General features: G+C 56.8%; 1 protein-coding gene across 3 annotated transcripts in view; it reads right to left on the bottom strand.

Moving 5' to 3' along the window:
* The window catches only part of TMPRSS2 (transmembrane serine protease 2), a 38182-nt gene extending 27374 nt beyond the window's left edge, over positions 1-10808 (bottom strand). Inside the window, exons 1-2 of one of the 3 annotated variants that reach the window (XM_040483876.1) lie at positions 10663-10808; positions 1862-1932 (exon numbers count right to left, since the gene is read on the bottom strand). In XM_040483876.1, the coding sequence (XP_040339810.1) occupies positions 1862-1876 (15 nt within the window). In that variant the 5' untranslated portion in view covers positions 1877-1932; positions 10663-10808. Of the gene's footprint in view, positions 1-1861; positions 1933-9178; positions 9237-10496; positions 10613-10662 lie in introns of those variants that run through there. The other 2 variants (XM_040483877.1, XM_040483879.1) reach the window with 2 other exon arrangements.
* Between the last annotated feature and the right edge of the window lie 2880 nt (positions 10809-13688).

Here is a 13688-nt window from a genome sequence, read left to right as displayed (position 1 = left end):
TTTTTATTTTTTTTTATTTTTATTTTTTTTTCAACGTTTATTTATTTTTGGGACAGAGAGAGACAGAGCATGAACGGGGGAGGTGCAGAGAGAGAGGGAGACACAGAATTGGAAACAGGCTCCAGGCTCTGAGCCATCAGCCCAGAGCCTGACACGGGGCTCGAACTCCCGGACCGCGAGCTCGTGACCTGGCTGAAGTCGGACGGTTAACCGACTGCGCCACCCAGGCGCCCCGAACTAACGGACATTTAAAGAGCTTGTGGATGGGGGCTGTGGGCACGCACGTCCGCAGGGAGCCTGAGGGGTGCTGTCGCCCTGAGGGCAACCGCTGGGTCTCAGCGCACAGGGTGTGCAAGGGGCTGCCCCAGCCCGAGCTTTTTTTCCGGCTCCTTCCATCTTCTCCGAATGCCCTCTTCTCCCTCTGCCTAAACGCCGCCTTCTCCCGGCTGCCCCCTCAAGACCCCGCCTGGACCCCTACCGTGTCCTCTGTTTCCATCCTCCTTAATCGCCCACTGGCTGGGCCACGCTGGGAGGCCACGTGTGCCCCCCTAGCCTTCTTCCCACTGATTCATTTTTTCCGTTTCTTGTGGACCATGGTCTCCGACAGGACTGGTATTCCGAGCAGAGGAGGCACCACACTCAGCATTTTAAGCGGGGCCTCCAGGGAAGCGAGATTATACAGCAATGCACCAAAGGCGGGCTCTCAGGGTTCACCTCCGCTTAATAACTCACTGACGCTCTCCTTCAGAAGTTCAAAGACTGTAACTCTGAACCAGAGCAGTGCACAGAAGGGGAAACAGTGTAATCTCTAATCTAAATGGGGCACCAGAGGCAAAAAAAAAAAAAAGCACACGTGTTTGGTCTCTATCGGAAGCATCTAAGAACATGCTGTCCCACCCAGGGAAGGTTGCAGCAGGCACAGTGGCCTGTCCCCGCAGAGTCTTGTCCAGCGGATAGGAAGTTTTAAATGGATCCAGTGACTAGCTACCGGCAATGGCTAAAGGGGAAAAAGCGTAAAGATCTATTCTCCAGATAGAAGATATGGAAAATGTCTGTTATGACACACAGCTGCCCTGAACGCAAGCATTCCCAGGTATAAGATAAATCAGTGAGACTTGGGTGGATCCTGAGAAACTTAACAGAAACCCATGGGGGAGGGGAAGGAAAATAAAAAAAAAAGGAGCTTAGAGTGGGAGAGAGCCAAAGCATAAGAGACTCTTAAAAACTGAGAACAAACTGAGGGTTGATGGGGGGCGGGAGGGAGGGGAAGGTGGGTGATGGGTATTGAGGAGGGCACCTGGGTGTTGTATGGAAACCTTTTTGACAATAAAGTTCATATATTGAAAAAAAAAAGATAAATCAGTGAGAGATAATGGGGACCAAGGGTAAGGACACTGCATTAGTCTCCAGAGTTGCTGGCGGTGGGGGAGTCCAGAGAGAGGGATGGTCAGCCCAGTGCTCCATTCGGTCGCAGCCTCCCCCGGTTCATCAGGACACGCGGCTGCACAGGGGTCTGCTGTCCTTCCCTGGGACTGCCTCCCTCCGGGCACCCTCCTGCCCCTTTTCCTTCCACACATCCTATCCTGAAACCCACCTGCAGGGCAGGAAGAGAAGAGGCCCCAGTGAGCAGTGCACATACCCCACAACCGCCCCACAGCTCTGGGGCGCTCTCAAGGGGTGCAGCTGCTGTGTCCGCACTCCCGCCCAGCCTCACCGAGAGAGGGCCCCGACCGGCATCCGTGGAGCACACGCATTCCCTGCGGCCAGCTCTTAAAATGCTGCCCAGCACACACCTCAGAAAACAACAGCAGGAATTAAGGGCACGAAGAAAAGGCTGGGGAGGTAATTATTAACCACTTACTGAGTTTAAAGCCATCCTGAGTTTATCAGCAGCATCAGGTAATGGTAGAGATCCGGAACGTTCAAGACGACCTAGAAGACAGAATGATAAGACTGTGGTACTTCCATACCGGTGAGTTTTTAGGAGACCCGTGGGGAAAGAATCAGAAGGCTTTCTAGGTGAGAGTTAGCTCCGGAAGAAACGGCAGTTCTACCCGTTCACCTTGGCCCTCACCTTCGCCCGCCTCTTCCCCACGCACGGACGGAAGGAGCCTGGTGCTTGCCTGCATTAGGGTCCAAGGCCAGCGACGCTTAACACGGCTCTGGCCAGACATCCCCAGGCTGCCTCTTGCAACAGAGGATCCTGGCAACAGAAGCAGGCACGAGGTGCCTCTGAGACCCTCAAGTTCAGGCGAGGTTAACGGGGGGCAGAGACCTGGGGTCAGCTCGTGGCAATACCCCTTCCTGGAGGTATCACTGCATCAGCGCCTGAACCTCTCTGAATCTGGCACAGAAATGGATACGGAGTCGGGCACGGTCCCGTTCCAGTGAGGATTTTTTTTTTTTTTAACGTTTACTTATTTTTGAGAGACAGAGACAGAGGCAGAGTGTGAGCGGGGGAGGGGCAGAGAGAAAGGGAGACAGAATCCGGGACAGCGGTCAGCACAGAGCCCGACGCGGGGCTCGAACTCACAAACCGCGAGATCATGACCTGAGCGGAAGTCGGACTGAGCCACCCAGGCGCCCCCCCCCCCCCCCGGTGAGGATTTCATGAGGGGGCCCAAGCAAGCAACAGCTGGCCAGGAGAGGCTCCCTCCCTCGCTCCTGCTGAGCGCCCACGGGGACGGGATGGGGGTTGGGGGGGGTAGGTGTCCCCTGGAGAGCACGTGGTCCAGAACTTAGTACCCGAGGGAGGTCACACCGGACTTTCCAAATAAGCCATGTGGAATCTCCTACTTCTTAATAAACACATGTAAAAAACCCTCCGTAAAACACGTCCACACGTGCCCATTACACCACCTACCACCCCAAATCCAAAAAAAACCACTTCGGAACTGACCATTTTGATCGTTTCTGAGGTTGCCGGTAAAGAAAAGAAGGCGCTTTTGTTTGCAGAGGTTTGTGAACAGTTGTGACAGCAATTTCTAGAAACACCGTCCACACGGGATGCGTTATAGTAAAGCCCCCATTCGGCCATCACTCCCTCCCTCTTGTGGGCACAGGAAGGGCTGCCCTGCGCCCCTCCCTGCTGTCTCGGAATGGCCAAAGAACACTGCAAGAAATGGCCCTCCCAGCCCTCCACCCACGAGACCGTGCTCCCAGTGAGAAAGTTCTGGCCTTCACACGGCCCGTAAAGTGCCTGGCACACAGCAGGTGCTCAAACGGCGGCCGGCAGCACAGTGCAGTGGGTGAGCCCGTCCCCTCCGGGACCTGGGACCTGGGGCAGGTCAGCTAACGTTCCCATGCCCCAGCGTCCTCATCTACAAAAGGAGATCAGAGCAGCCCCCACTACCGGGTTGATGAGCTGTGAAATGAGTGGATACCGATGTAGCCCTCGGTGTCTGCAGCAAGGTCAGAGATGCAGACATTTCTGTTAAATAAAAGTGATTATAAAGCTGACAGATGTTGCCGCTGGGGGGCTGGGGACTGAGAGGAGGCATTTGCAGACTTGCCTTGGGTACTTCTCCCCAACGGCCAAGTCCACCCGCCCGGAAACCCCAGGGGAGCGAAATGCGACACTCCAGCCCACGATCATCACTGGACTCGTCAAACTCAAAACGCACGTTAACTTGCTATAAATGAAAATGTGAGGATGGCTTTGTAATCTTGGGAAACCTCCCTGAGCAGGTCATGATAAACAGGCACCACGTCATTTCTTTACTGTTCACATAGAGCCAAAATACACGCGTGAGTCCATAGGGATAGCTGTGGGATTTTTTCACTTTAAAAAATCAAAAAGGGGCAATGCTGTTCTAGATACGAGGAAAGAAACCTGGGCAGTATGCACTTGGGAGGGTCCCCATGGAAGCCTCTACATGGTGTGATTATCACATATTAAAACACCTGTCCAGGGCGCCTGGGTGGCTCAGTTGGTTAAGTGTCCGACTTTCGATTTCGGCTCAGGTCATGATCTCACAGCTCGTGAGTCAGAGCCCCGAGTTGGGCTCTGTATTGTCAGCTCAGAGCCTGCTTGGGATTCTCTCTCTCCCTCTCTCTCGGACTCTCTCTCTCTCTCTCTGGCTCTTTCTCAAAATAAATAAGTAAACTTAAAAAAAAAAATCCACCTGTCCTACGTGTGCCCCTTGAAGAACAAGGGCTCTAAGACCCAACACATACAATGTCTCCCGCTCCCCTCTGGTCTAAGTTGGGGGGAAAAAAAATCATAGCACATCCCCAAGGTTACTTTGCAAAGCATTCTGCCTAGGCAAACATTCTCAGCCCTCTGGTTTCCGGCTCCCCGCGCCTCTGAGCTGTCTCACCAGTTATAGGTTTGGGTGAAGTTTCAGGAAATGAAAATCTGATCCCTCTGGCGTCTTTCCCAGTTTGAGAGCCCTCTGAAAAGAATGATCACTCAACGCTCGAAATCCATGCTCCTTGTTCATTCGAGATCCCTAACAGAGAGAGACGAGGAAGCCAGGGAAGGAAGAAGCCCAGGCGGCCGCAGCCATGAATGATCCAGGAAAAGCCACAGGACCCAGAAGTCACGACAGGATAATCCTATCTCATCCAGAGATCCCACGAGCCACACAACCTTAGAACCAGAAATACCCGGTGCGCCCAGATCAGCCTCCTCGGACTTTGGAACAGAAGACAGGAGTCACACTGCCTGTAATTTTCTCTGGCTGAAAAGAAAGGAAGGGGCAGGGTCTCACTCTGGAACTGGATCTCTAAGAAGCCCCGCCCGGGAGGCCACACGGGGGCGGGTTCATCTTCAAAACCGGCACGTGTAGAAAAAAAGGTTACGTGTCACAAAAACACACAACAAACCAAAACAAACACAAACCCCTACGCATTTCCACAGCAAAGCAAATCTCTTCAACTGGTTTTTGAGCCGAGCAAGACAGCCTAGATGGGGAGAGACGTGGTTTCTCAAACATCCTTTCCTATCATTTAAAGGACACAGATGCTTGTCCTCGATTCCGGCAAGCCAGCCATAACGAAGCACTTTTCTCTTTAAGTGACAAAAGAGCAGATGTGTGACCAAGCTCCTAGCCCCTCCTTGTCCCCGGCCAGCTCCCCACGCCGCCACCGAAAGGTCCACTTGAGTCACACAACACGACACGGTGGTTTCGGTCACTCGGGGCTCTCTTTGCAGAGAGCTGGGTCACCCCGAGCACCTGCCCGGCCACTGCTCGGCAGGACCGTGCCGTGGAGTCCTGCCTGCACCCCGTGACATGACGAAGCTGTTTCCAAGCAATAAATTTCTTCTTTGGAAATCTCAGAAAGCATTTGCTTTCTGAGGCCCCCCTTCCTTGACCCCTGTACCCCTTTCTTCACACTTCGAAGCGAGCAACACCAACAGACACTCCTTATCCAATGAACAAATGATCAAGGACAGCCCCTTTATGCCTCAACCACCGCGTCAAATCACAAGTGTCGTTATAGGGCGCCTGGGTGGCTCAGTCGGTTAAGGGTCCGACTCTTGGTTTGGGCTCGGGTCCTGATCTCGCGGTTTGTGAGTTCGAGCCCCGCATCTGACAGCGCAGAACCTATTTGGGATTCTCTCTCTCTCTCTGTCTCTCTGCCTCTCCCCTGCTCATGCTCTCTCTCTCTCAAAATAAATAAACTTAAAAAAATGTTTAACCACCCCCCCAAATCCAAAGCGCTGTTAGATGCAAATTATCGGACAGTGGTGGGTTTATGTAGCAAGTCAACATGAACGAGTATAAGACAATCGGACAAAAGGCCTACGCGGTGATTCACACAGGAACAGTGCAGGCACACAGAGGCAGAGTCATCACCTCAGGAGAGGTTCTGCCCGCATCCTCCAAGTTTCTTTTTCTATGAATGCCTCATTGTCCCGGTTGAGATTACAAACTTTTTAGGGCAGGAATTGGGTCGGGTCCCTTTTTTTCTTTCTGTCTTTTTTCTTACAGCTAAGCTTTGTTCGCTTACTAGCATACAAGAAAGCGCTCCGATATTTCTTGAGTTCCAGAGGCCAAAGGAGTAAGACGGAATCTGAGGGACAGAGCAAGCCGGAAAGCCTGCACCTGGACAAGACAAAACCAGCCTCCAAGGTGAGGACGCGGGTGACCTCACGGGCCCAGGTGCACAAGACTGAGTGCACACTTAATGTGACAGGCCGGCTGGGGAGGCGTCCGGGTCCCTGCAGGGGAGAGGAGTCCCGAGAGGTGCAAAGGCCCTGGCTAGGGTTGAAGACCTTGCCCAAGTCTATCTGTGGAATGGGATAATAAGGTAATAGGGTTGTTTCGAGGACCAAGTGTGTCCGTTCCGTTTCCAACACCGTGGCCAACACACGCTAGGCACTGAACAGTCACATCGTGACAGCAGCTAAGATCTGCTTGCCTGTAGCGAAGGGACTGTCATGTGCGAGAGACATTCAGTTTAGTCTGTGTAAATCCAAAGGACACAGCCAGGATCAAAGCGGTCAGCGGTATCAGAAAGGCAGGTGTAACCCGATCCCAGGAAACCAAATTTCCAACAGGGAGGAAGTTTAAATAGTCAACTAGTTGCCTTGGAGAGAACACAGTTCCTCAAACGGAAGCATGTTTGATCTGAGACTGGCAGGTGGGCTCTCCACGCGTATTGGTCCAAGCGTATTCTAGAACGGTGCTGAGCTTTGACTGGGGGGGGCCAGGGACGATGAACTCTTATTGCCTGAGGTCAGACACCCGAAGAATGACCCAGCACCCCTGGAAAACAGGCCCCACGTCCCCAGAGTTCAGATCAAGGGTTGAAATGAGCTCAGGCGTGGGGTCCTGCCAGGACGGTCCCTCGCAGAGCAGTGACCTTGAGGGACTCCGATGCCGGGTCTCCTGCCTCGTACACCAATAAGTGGTCATGAGGCCCAGGCCACGTCTCCTTCCAGCTCAGCTCTCACTTGACGATATTTCTCTGTCGAATGTCCGCTGGACGCCGCGGCCTCCTGCCGGTTTCCCCTGAGCCCCCAACCTCTCCTGCCACCGCACGAGCTTCCAGAATGCCGCTACTGCACGTGGTGCACTTGAAACGTCCTGTGCTCCCTTACCACACCCCTGCACCCTCATACAGTGGGGACGCCCACGGCTGAGCTCCGTCCACACCAGCAAAATGCCCTGAGTTTCTACCCAGCAAGCCCTGTCCTCCTCCTCCTGGACTCGCCTCTATGAGCATGTCTTTGGGCCACCTTCCCTCTTCAAAGTTCACACCGTTCACAGTCCACACGACTGCCCGCACTCCCACCGGAAAATCGGTGTCTGCCTTTCTCCCCCGATGCCTCTAAGGCTGCCCGTGACCGTGACATTTCCATACGTGCTGGTGCCTCTGCTCCCAACCACTGTGCAGTGGCCGGGACAGACCGAGTCCCTGGCCGGCTCTTCTTCCTGACGGCCAGCTTTGCCCCTACGGCGTCCCCCTCAAACTGCCTGTATGACCAAACAAGCCCTTTGTTACTCCCCAGGATTCCTCATGTACTTGAGGCCAGGGTGGCCCAGAGCACAGAGGGCCCTACCCAGGCCCTCTACCCCTGGCCCACTACCCCTGGAGGCGTACAAGCCGGGGCTCCCCGAGATGGCCTTTCGGGTCCCCAGCACCAAACCAGGATGGGACTCACGGTGCTTTCCCAACTCAGGTCTCAGCGCTCAGGTATGTGATGCCCTCACACCCCATCCGCAGAGGCCACCAACTCATCCTGGGAGGACCCAATGTCAGCAGGTCCCTGCAGGTGCCCCGGAAAGGTGGGGCGGGGAGGGCGAGCAAAGGCCGAGCAGCTGTGAGAAGCAGGATGACCCCGGGAGATCCAGAGCAGCAGAGGAAACCAACGTGGAAAAGCACTCAGACCCCGAGAGCCTCTCCAGACGCCCTTCACCGCCCTCATCAGAGGCCGGCCTCCAGCCTGTACGTAACCGAAACTGGTCACCACTAACTCGACCCTGCCAATTGTCCTCTTATCAAGGCTTCGACCTGCCCCTGGCCCCCAAGCCTGGGATTTTCTGGAGAGCTTAGGAAAGTATATTCCCAAGCTCCGCCCCGCTGTCAGTCTGATACAGCGACTAGAACTAGGACAATCACCTGGATCTCATTAGGAAGCTCTCCCAGGACCCCTGCCACAGGTTTGGGTGGAAAAGAGTGAGCCACTGGCCTGGGCTCCTGCTGTGCAATTCCGGGTAGGCCCCCAGGTATCTGGGCTTCCTTGTCTACTGCACATGTTCGCCTGAGTCTTGTCCCTCAATGTCCCAATAGCCAGGGAGCTCAGCTCTCCCCGCGGAGGAGTCCTGCACACGTCTGCCTGGATTATTCTGGAAGATTCAGCACCGAGTCCAGGTGGGGCTGTGGGCAGGTGCTCCAATATTAGGATAGGGGGAACGAGCCTGGCCCCCAAGCAAGTCCCTTCCGCGTGAGGTTTCCTTGGGCCCCGCTCTCAGCTCCCTGAGCCCTTGTCCACACGGTTTCTATGACACTCCCATCTTTTGGAGGAAGGAAAGGCAGTCGCACTACCTGTCAGAGCCCTAAGGAGTCAGACAGCCTGGCTTCTTCCCCAGGTCTTCCCAGGGGTTACGGGAGCCGGAGCAAGTATCGCACCTCTCTGCCTCAGTTTCCCCATAATTAAGTGCGCTACAAAGAGTTTGGAATGACACCTGGCTGGAAGAGAGTGCCTCGTCCAGGTTTGCCGTTATTATTATAACACCAGTGCGGCCCCGTTTCCTCCTGCAATTCCGGGGACTGAGCCCAGGGCAGGGCCAGCCACGGGTGCGAGGCCCGAGCTCCGAGCGGTGTCCGGGGCTCTGGCAACAACACAGCCTTGTTAGGAGAAGCCTGACCTTGTGAATGTTGAAGGGAAAAGTAGCTTGGCCTGACTCATCCAAGCCAAGAGCAAAGGCCACACTGCTCCTGGGTTGATATTTAAAAACAAAAAACAAAAACAGAGGAAGGAGTTGAGTGACGGATCTCCAGGCAGAGGGTCTCCACTGTGGGAACGCCCCCCACCCCCCAACTCTTGGGCTGAGCGTTTGCTTGCTTGGCCGTGCCCTTTCCTGGTAACCCCAACCCCCAGTAAGGCCTGCCGTGGTGGAGGGAGGCAGGCAGGCCTCACCGCTGGAAGCGCTGAGAAAAGGAAGCCAGCGACTTCCTGGGGGCTCCCCCCCCACCCGACCTGGCCCACCAGGTCCCCTTGCCTCACCCAGCAGCGGCAGCCTGAGAGCCTGCGTCCCCAGGTTCCTGGGCCTGGGTAATCTTTGTCCCCGTTCCCAGCCCCTACCGGCCTTCAGGGGAGGCTGGCACCGGCCTCACTTCCGGGAGAACCTCCCCCCACCTCCCAGGCTAAGTCAACAACCCTCACTTCAGGGTTCCTGAACACCTTAAAACTCCCTCCGGGCGGCCTTTGTAAGTTTCCATGACCCGGGTGAGGCTCTGTAGCTGCTAGGCCAGGAGCACAAAGGCCAGCGCCCCCCCTGGTTGTGCCCATCTTAGCCCGGGAACTGCTGCGTCAGTTGGAATCTAGGGGTCCGCGGTGTCAGGGCCGAGCCCCTGGTGACGCCTGCCCACCAGGTGGACCTCGGCCTCCCAGCTATGATTTCCCTCCCAAATGAGCCACTAGGATTCCTCTTGACGGCTTCCCGCCTCCCCTGCGCGTTGGAAAGGGATTCGGGCTTGAGGATTCCAGGCCACCTGGCTGTGCCCTCGGATGGGGGCGACCGCGTCAGCACCGGCTCAGGGCTCTGGGCTGGCAGATGCCCTCTGGGGTGTGGACGCACGAACTTTGGGGCCATAAGGCAATTCTTCCGCAGAGCACGTGGGGCCACGGGCAGGACACCTGTCCACAGCCAGGCCGGTGCGCTGAGCCCCGCAGCCACTGTCCAGGTCGGGGCCTGACGGCGTGCGGTGGACCCGAGCGCCGGGGCGGCCCCGTCCTTGTCCCCGGCAGGGAGCGCGCGGCCGGGGCCAGGAGCGCTCCTCCCGGGCGGCTTCCTGCGGATCCCGGTGCCCGGGCGGCCCGGCTCTGATCCGGGCTGTGGGCCAGTCCCTCCCCGGAACGGCCGAGCCGTTCGCGCCTCGCCCGGGGGGGCCCTCTGGGCCCTGTCCCCGCCGTCCCCGCCGCGCCGGCCGTATCGCTCCCGGAATCTACGGCGAGTTTCCAGTTTCTCCCCACCTCGGGAGGGAACCAAGAAGTAGAAGGAGTTCAGGTAACACTCCGGGGCTGCAGAGATTTTCCCGAAACAAAGAAACGGAGAGGCAACGCTCTGTCCTCCTCATCCCCGCAAAGGAAAAGGCGCACCCCTGGTCCCCAGCTCCGGGGCCACAGAAGGCGGGGGGATCCTGGAGCCGGCTCTGGCCGAGGGGACCCACCCCGAGGGACCCCGAGGCACTCTCTGCTCCGACCAATGAGCCAGGGACGCGGAGCGACGTTCCCGGCCGCGCGAAGCCGGCCCCCTCCGGCCCCCCACCGAGGGCGCGCTGCCCGGCCCTGCCCGGGGCGTCCCGCCGGCGGGAGGACGCACCTGCCGCGCTCGCGCTGCTCACACCTGGCCTCACCTCCAGACGCCGCCACCCAGCGCGGGGGGGAGGGGGACGCTTGGGTTGTCCCCTGGCGCCCAGATCCTTCTTTTCGCGCCTGGGACCCGCGCCCCAGACTCCGCCGGGAGACCCGGCCGGCGCGCCGCTCACCTGCGGGGCTCCCCGCCCGGCGCTCTCCGCCCCTGGCTCGTCCTCCCCTTCCTCTTCTTCCTCCGCCTCCTCGGCCTCCTGCGGAACTCGCGTCTTCCTCTGCCCGGAGTCCCCGCTTTAATCCCGGGAGGCGGTGTCGGAGCGCCCAGGGCGACACCCCTAAACGCGGTCCCGGGGCACCTCGGGCACCGGGAGGGGACGGGGCGGGGCGGCGGGAGGAGGAGTTTCTTCCCGGGAAAGCCCGGGGCGCTCTCCTGGTCCCCGCCCGCGGGGTGGACCCCTTGGAGCTCCGGCCAGGTCCCCGGAGGGCCGAGGGCGGCGTAGGGCTCTGAGGGGCGCGCCTCCCTCCCCTCGTCCCCTGGAGCGCCCCCGTTGCGAGCGCTTTGGGGCCCCCGAGGTCTCGAGTTTGGGTTAAGGAGGGAACTTCTGGGGGGGCAGTGATTGAGTCCCTGCCGGAGCCCCCCCCCTCCCCGGGAGCTCCTGGACAGAGCGTGTGGCCTGTGTCCCCACGCAAGGACCGCCGAGGACCCTCTCCAGCCCTCCTGTGCCCGCCTTTTTTTGCCTTCGGATCCCAAGTCACCCCCACCTTCCCCTTGTCCCCAGCAGTGGTTAAAGGGCTACCCACCATCACGGACAAGGGGGTGGGGAGGGGGGGAAGCGGGGGAGATAAACCTTTGTCCAGAAGACAGGCTCTTCCCTGTCCTTAGGAACTCTTTCCAAGTTTGCAATACACAAAACATGGGTTGCTTTCTGATAAAGTGGGAGCGGAAGAAAACCTACCTCCTGCCAACTCACATGACTCTTTGGCGGGGAGCTGGGCTTCCCTGGTGAGTTCTTCCCTTCCAGACCTTTCCTTTGTCTCCCACCCTCACAGCCGCGGAGGGGACCATCCCGAATATTCTCCAGCACCCACCCATCTCTCATACGTTACAGGTGTCTCGGTTGTCCCCAGTAGAGGACATTGCCCAGGCGGGGTTGTGAATGACAGATAGGTCGGGTCGGATGGTCTCCTCCCGGCCACTCACTTATCTCGGTTATGAATGGCGTGTTCGGGGCTGTCCAGAAATGAGCCCGTGTTCCACCAAACCCCCAAGTCCACCTTCACACCAGGTGGCACATGTGTCTCTGTGTTCATCCCTCTTCCACTGGTTATTCTCGCAACGTCCATTTCTCCTTCTCTGCACGGCTGCGGGGAATGTTTGTTGGAGCGGACACACCTCCCAGGAGTTGACCATCAGCCTGGGAGCCAACTTGACCTCCGCGCTGGAGGTGGCCATGTGGCCAGTTCCCGTTCCCTGCCTGAACTCCTGCTTCAGGGATGAGCTCACGACTGGCTCATGGCCCGTGAGGTGAGGGGCTTAGGGGAGGGGCTCGGGGATTTTCTTCTCAGGGAACGTCCAGAAACCTACTGCCTTGTGCAGTGGAGAAAGTCCCTCCTTCCAAAATGACAGCATAGAGAAGACGAGAAACCCAGCTCTTCACGGCATCATTGAACCACAGCGTCGCATCGGCTCCCAAGTTAGGCCCACGTTGCCACCTCTTTCGTGAATACAGGCGGCAAATCAGAATGGCTTACCAAGGGGAGTAGCTGTGATACAATGAAAGCAGAACCTTAATTTCTTTTTTCCTTAAAAAATTTTTAAACATTTATTCATTTTTGAGAGAGAGAGCATGAGTGGGGGAGGCGGAGAGAGAGAGGGAGACACAGAATCCGAAGCAGGTTCCAGGCTCTGAGCCGTCAGCACGGAGCCTGACGCGGGGCTCCAACTCATGAGCCATGAGATCATGGCCTGGGCTGAAGTTGGACGCTTAACCAACTGAGCCACCCAGGGGCCCCTGTTAATGTCCTTTAAAATTACAGCTGCATTGGGGCCCCTGGGTGGCTCAGTTGAACATCCAACTTCGGCTCAGGTCATGGCCTCATGGTTTGTGGGTTTAAGCCCCACATTGGGCTCACTGCTGTCAGTGCAGAGCCCTCTTGGGATCCTCTGCCCCCCTCCCGCCCCCCGCCCAAAAACAAGTACACATTAAAAAAATTACAGCGGAATTTGCAAGAAGAATTGGGAACTTCTCGGACACAAAAGTGAAGTGTGGGTCTGTATCCGGGGAAGGGAGGAAGGAGCCACAGTGGCACACATCGTGAAGCCATCAAAAGTTCTGAAGCGGGGCGCCTGGGTGGCGCAGTCGGTTGGGCGTCCGACTTCAGCCAGGTCGCGATCTCGCGGTCCGTGAGTTCGAGCCCCGTGTCGGGCTCTGGGCTGATGGCTCAGAGCCTGGAGCCTGTTTCCGATTCTGTGTCTTCCTCTCTCTCTGCCCCTCCCCCGTTCATGCTTTGGCTCTCTCTGTCCCAAAAATAATAAATAAACGTTAAAAAAAAAAAAAAGTTCTGAAGAGCTTTACACCCAGGGGATGAGGGTGAAAGGCAAAGTCAAAGGCTTCAGCAAGGTGGGAAGTTGGCTAGGATACCACCACAGCACATCAAAACACACAAAGCTCTCTCAGAAAGAAAGAGGATGCAAAGAAAAAATTGCTATCCATCCCACTGGAAGGTGATGACCAACAAACTTGTCTGTATCTTAGTCTTGGCTCTCCTTAGAGAAGGAATAATACTCCCCTGAGAATTTGTAACTACAAACAGGTCCTCCTATGACAGTTTAAGTTTTGAGCCTAAATTCTCACTACCTTGGTGGCCAGAAAACATCGAGCCAAGAATTTAATCTAAGGTGGTTCTAGATTGGGGATGTCCCAGCACACGGCCAGAGCCAACTTGAATCCTCTCTCGTGGAAGGCTGCTTGTGTTAGTTGATTTTATGTGTCACCTCGACTGGGCTAAAAGAGGTCCAGCTTGCTGGTAAAACGTTGTTCCTGGGTGTGGCTGTGAGGGTGCTTCTGGAAGAGATTGGCATTTGAATTAGTACACTGAGCACTGCCCTCACCAATGCAGGTGGAAGCAGAGGAAAGGCAAAGTATGCTCTCTCTGCCTGACCTGGGACATCCATGTATGCCCGCCCTCCAACACTGGTGCT

Source organism: Herpailurus yagouaroundi, unplaced genomic scaffold, assembly GCF_014898765.1.
Source record: "Herpailurus yagouaroundi ecotype Mexico unplaced genomic scaffold, PumYag 162, whole genome shotgun sequence".
Classification (NCBI taxonomy): domain Eukaryota; kingdom Metazoa; phylum Chordata; class Mammalia; order Carnivora; family Felidae; genus Herpailurus; species Herpailurus yagouaroundi.
Note: the sequence above shows the minus strand (reverse complement) of the source record. Positions and strands in the feature narration are given on the sequence as shown.